General features: G+C 30.9%; 1 protein-coding gene across 1 annotated transcript; it reads right to left on the bottom strand.

Annotated features, from left to right (window-relative positions):
* Positions 1–878: 878 nt before the first annotated feature.
* On the bottom strand, positions 879–2,230 carry LOC119682148 (the record flags this gene model as incomplete). The annotated part of the gene is given in 1 exon segment (XM_038095513.1): positions 879–2,230. A coding segment is annotated over 1 exon segment (982 nt), but the record flags the coding sequence as incomplete, so codon positions are not given.
* Positions 2,231–6,098: the final 3,868 nt, after the last annotated feature.

Genomic DNA, 6,098 nt, shown 5'->3' with positions numbered 1-6,098 from the left:
CACTTCATCAGACTAAGCAATAATTGACCACAGATCTGCATACCTCCCCGAGGAGCCTGTAACCATTCTGAAATTCGTACCTGTCAGTTTTCGTAAATAATTTCATAGCTCTATCCTTAATGTTGCAATGCATTTATGTTTTCCGCTTTACAGATAATTTTGGAATTCAACAACAATTTTTAATAGTAGTTAGTTTTGAGTACTGATGAACGCGCCGCATTCACTATAACAATTTTGATGCAAATCAATATTATAAATAACTTGTTTCTGGCACATAGAGATAAAGAAACAGCAGTATATTTTATATATTTATTATTTAATTTTATCTTCAACTTAACTTAATTACAACTTAATTGTATTCAAAGTAAATTGTTCTATAAGTTTTACGCTAGGAATTCAAATTAAATATTTCAATTGTTGTAAATTTGTGCGCTAAAGTGTTTAATTTTATGTAACTTAGGTTGTTTCGATACATGAAGTTCTTAGTAACATATTTTTATTTTTCAATTAAGTTTATTGACTAGCAATTCGTGTTCTGAATTTTTCTCTGAAAAAAGAGTCAAATAAGCAAATATAAATTTATTCATATTTTACGTTAGATGAATAGATTGGAATGTTTTGTTTTAGTTCAAAATATTATTTCTATAGGTAATAATGATTTTCATATCCAAATAATAAAGAGGTTTTTATTTAAACTTTAAACTGAATGATACTATAAAGCTAACTTCATTTAAACCTAATCAATATCATCTACATTATTTTATATTCGGTAATGCTTAAATCTTAGAATTCACTAAAATAAATATTTTATTCATATCAATATTGATATATACATTTTCTCATAGCAAAATACTTTTTAATTTAATATACATTTAAATTCAATTGGATTGTACAAAATATCCTGAAGTCGCTATAGCAACTTTCGTTCTCTGTAATTTTAAATTAAAAATATACTTAAGAAATAGTTTCAACTCGAATTATTTCTAGTCATTTAATGATCGTTAATATCATTAATATGTAGAACAATATTATCTCGTTTAAAAAATCACAATAGATACTGTATTTACATCAAAAAATACGTTGTCTGTTATTCTTTGAGTTACATGTATAGGTATATATTTATTTATATATTCTACAATAAAATACAGTTATGTATATACATTTTCAAATCTTTACAAATAATAATATTTGCATAAATTCTTTCGCTTTTTTAAGGCTAACTTGATTCTTTTAAAAAGTATTAATTAACTATAACTCAGTCGTTATTTCGTCCTGCGGTCGAAAGCCTAATTTGTAAAATTCATCTTCCAACCACAATGAACTTGCATTTAGATCCGATATTAAATTACCACTTTTAAGTGTATTAAAGCTACTGCCAAATGGATCGGATGGTCGGGGTTCTTCAAATTCATGTAGACTAATCAACGAACCGAAAAGATGCATTTTATGCGTTGCAGTTCCTGTTGACCCTGGTGTATTTAGATTTGTGGTAGACTGCAGCATATTCTGTCGAAATATGCTGCTACTACCAACACCATTTCCATCAGTATTTTTCTTATTGTAATTTGTCGTATCGAATTCATCATTAGTACCCGCATGCTGTGATGTTTGAAAGAAGTCAATTAATTGACCTACTTGTGGTTTATATCGTTCTAGAGCCTGCTCCGACCATGCATACAAACGACTCCAGTCGACGGGTGGCGCTGGTATCAATTCAATTGGTCTATTCAGTAATATAAGTATTTTTGCAAGATCACGCACAATCGGTCGATATGAATTGGCAGCTGCTATTTCACCCGACAAATAAAGCTTACGTATTTGTCTGCGTGTATCGTTCAACATAGCCAAAAAATACTCAGCATTAGGACGCATTTCATTTAATTGACGCAGAAAATCTGAACGATCCATAGTGTGTTCATTTATTAATTTCTGTTTTATGGTTTTACGACGTCGTCTTTTACGCACGAGCATCACAGCAACAGCTAATAGTGAAAAACACACCAAAAAACCGCCAAGCATGCCAGCTAGAGCAGCCATCAATGGACCTGAGTACCCAGTGGAGACACAAACACGTCCCATAAATTCCGTATGTGCTGACCACTGATCAATGTAACCTGATGGGCATTTCTCAACACATTGTCGTGTATCTGTTACTAGGTAGCTAGGGCATTTTATACAGCCTTCATTATTGCAGCGTAAACAATGCGAACTCGTCGTAGTTGGGCAACCTATAATATAAAAACAAAATTATGTTATTTTCTGTAAATATTTGAATATTTAAATTAGGAAATCTTAAGATATAACTTAATGAAAAAATAAACTTAAGTGCTTAAGTTTATAACTTATATCATTAATATAACTTAATGAAATAAAATATTTTTAAAGAACTGATGCTTTAATACGTTTAGAGCGAGTGAAATACACGGCTTCAATATAATATCGGATGTTTTCTTTAATTGCATGAGAACTTAAAATAATAATGGAAGATAGAAATATAGAATAAATGTTGGCATCAACATTGGCTTTCAATGTTTCCAGAGTTACTAGTTTGTCGCCATAAAACAATGATTTAACATAGCGCCATAAAAAACAATTGAAAAGCGTTAACAGGACTTATTCTGGAAATAAATTTGTTACTAAATTGATTTCGTAATAAATCGATTGTTAAGAGCCGTCTTGTCGAAACCAAATTCTGTCGATGTTTAGATGATTAATCTTTGAAAACAAAAATTCAGTCAGTATGTCTTGATACCGCTCACCATTCACTGTAACGGCATCTTCTTCCTTATTTCAAAAGAAATCAGGGCCGATGATGCCGTGTTAACCACAAAAAACAGTCAATTTTACTGGATGTAATGGTTATTCGTTAACGGCTTCAGAATTATCTTTGCTCTTTGGCCAGATTCAAATGAGCCCAATGCGCAAAAATGCGACGCAAACGATGGCCTTTTGGCTTCAATTCTTGTATAAGCTGTATTTCATAGGTAGGTGGTAAACCAAGATCCTTACGAAAAATTTTCCACGTAGAGTCGAAGGACGAAGGCCAACAAGTTGAGAACGGTGATGAATCGACATTTCGGTGTTTTTTTTCAACATTTCTTACTATAGCAGCAATATTCTCCTCGGTTTGTCTTGTTGATGGTTTGATTGCAAAGAGTAAAATTAGTGCGAAAACAATCAATAATTGCACAAATTCATTGATCACTAGGCCGATCATGTTCACCGTAAAATGGACAAAGTTTTATATAAACTTCGGGAACAGATTAATTTTTTTTTTTAAAGTAAATTTTCACAATTTTGGAAGCGTTGTTTTATCGTTAAACAAGTCATAAAGAATTGTCAAACCTTACTGAACAGAAATGTCAACACAGTTCAATATTCTTAGTGTCAAACCATAGTTATCGATGTTGATCATTTTCATCCAGCTAAAAAAAACACCCTTCACTTAACTTAAAATTGAAATTATTAGCTATAATTTAAATTAAGGCCTTTATTCAATAAGAATTATTATTAATATTTTGACTTAAAAACGTTGTCTTAAATACCAAGATGATAATTGCACCCATCTCCGAAACTTTTTTTCGATGTTTTGTTGTGGCATATTTTCTTCATTTAGGTACTTAACTCAATGATTTTCTTGGTAACTACAAATATTGAATCTTAATTTAGTTTAGTGAACATCACATCGTGTAGGATTTCCGTTTAATGAAGCCATGAAAAGGCCGCCACATATGATTATATTAGAGATATGTGTAAGTAAACCAAGTGTACATGGTAAGACAAACAAGTGATAGATGCAAGACAAGACATTTCCTGCGTAAAATTTGTCAATTTTCTCTGTTCGGAGCTAACATTACATACTAAAGACAGTCTTAAAGCAGATTAGCATATTGGTCACAAATTAAATTTACATAAGAAAATGAGTCTAATTGAGTTACTAAGTTAGTTGACAATATGCAAAAGACAACCAAAGACAAGCAAAGTCAATTTGGTTTAAAAGCTTACCATTTTCACATAGCAGGTCTTACATTATTCCTTCTACCTGTTTTATTTGTTGGTTTACTTATTTGCTAAACATTAACAATACTGAGACGCTCAACACTAGTCAGAAATGACGACTCAATCCAGTTGCACTGTCAGAATAAAATTGTTAATTTGTGTAAAAAACATTGAACGACAACTGTTTAGTCAAATGTGAGACGTACGAATTCTAGGAATTTTTTATTAGCCATAAAATGTTAAAATTATGTTGAAGCCATTATACAATTAATGCTGGAAAAAATCATTAGACGTATTGGGAACTGTTGAAATGGTGTGAGTATGTTTTGCAGTTAATATGTATAAGCAAGTAAGTGGTAAGTATAAATAAAGAAAATTATTTTGAAAATCATTTCTAAATTGCAGCATTTAGAAAATTGGAACGTCGACTACATAAATCACTACAAGCATGCGTATGCGATTCAACTACAAATCGTTTTTAAAGAGCTCCATAAAGATACCGCCCGATCGATGAATCGTTTCACGCCAAAATATTTTTGTGTTCACATAAATTATAATTGTATGAGTGGAGCAGAAATCACTGCAAGATTCCCCCACGTAAGCTTCGGTCTCTCTCGTGGTCCCGCAGTCTCTTTTTATGCCCCACTTGGTTTTCAATTTATTTCAATTTTAATTTATTTTCCTTTATTTATTTTTGCTTTTCTTCTGCTCTGCTTATTTTCGCTTACTAGTTGCTTGCTAAAGTGTCTCAGTTGTGTTCTGCGGCTTAATAAAGTATCTCATGATTATAGCCACAAACCAGCGACAGACAACCTAAGCAGCAACAACCACAATTCAGTTTACGATTTGCGAGTATGTGCTCTAATATCGTTGCTTATTACTTCTCGGATTTACCTTAGGGGACTATATGTCGTCATTATGGATTTTATTGGTATTAACTTGTTTATACGATAATAAGCTGAAAAATTATGCGATAAACACATAATTGGAAAACACAGGAAGTCTGCATAAAGAAGTCTGCAACACATCTGATCTATACGTGCAGGAGATCCTCTCGAAGTGTTTTGTAAATTGAAAGAAACACATCAAGAATTGATTTTAAAAGTTGCTTATTAGTTTCTTTTATTTTTACACTTTTCTTACTTAAATGAACTCGTTGATCTGTAACCACTAGACAATGAAAATAAACTAAAATTGTACTCTTCTTGGAATTTTATTTTAATATATTTTAACTAAACTACACTGCAAATCACTTGTTTAAGAATAAAAAGTTTTACGTCAATACATCAGTATGTATCGTATATAATTTTTATATAGGTATAGGTGTACTCAAACATAACGTCTTGTAGTTTTTTTATTAACAAGGTCACGCAGTAGACAATAAAATCATGTAGTGGGATATTTTTATTCATCTAAACATAACATTTAAAGAACTCAATTATCAAGATTATCATAATACCCTACATATCCGCTCCAAAACAATAAACCATTTTAATCTTCTTGAAGGTGAGTGTTTACTATTAAGTAAAATAATAAAGTAATATTTTCAAGTAGTATTCCCCACAGAGTTTTAAAATATATTGCTGTGCTATATTTTAATCTTAACAAACCTACTGAATATTTCATTCCACAATTTTTATTGACACCCTACACATCATGACTGGTTCTAAGAGGTCTAAATTGAAATACGCTCAACATCGTACATATGCAAGTTCTATAAAAGTTCTATAAATAAGAGTTCTATAAAAGGTATATATATATACATAGCTGATATACATTAATAAAGCTTGGATTAAATTATTCTGAGGACAAGTTATAAATACCGATATATAAATGATAGCATATAAATCAGTAGCAACGATTGACCTCTAGAAAATATTAGTGAATATTATTATTATTACGCACATATTGTTATTGCACCAATACGCCTAACTGAAATGCTGATATCATTCTTATATTCTGTACTTCAATGTGGAACAGCCAACATAGTTATGCTTTCCTTAAGTGTACTACTAGATCTAAACTGCGAGAAGTTCAATTGAGGAGATGTTAACTACATCTGAAATAATTCATTATATTAAAATATCAAGACAACTAAT

The sequence above is a fragment of the Teleopsis dalmanni genome, chromosome 2, assembly GCF_002237135.1.
Source record: "Teleopsis dalmanni isolate 2A chromosome 2, ASM223713v2, whole genome shotgun sequence".
NCBI classification, from domain to species: domain Eukaryota; kingdom Metazoa; phylum Arthropoda; class Insecta; order Diptera; family Diopsidae; genus Teleopsis; species Teleopsis dalmanni.
This window is presented reverse-complemented; position numbering and strand designations above follow the sequence as displayed.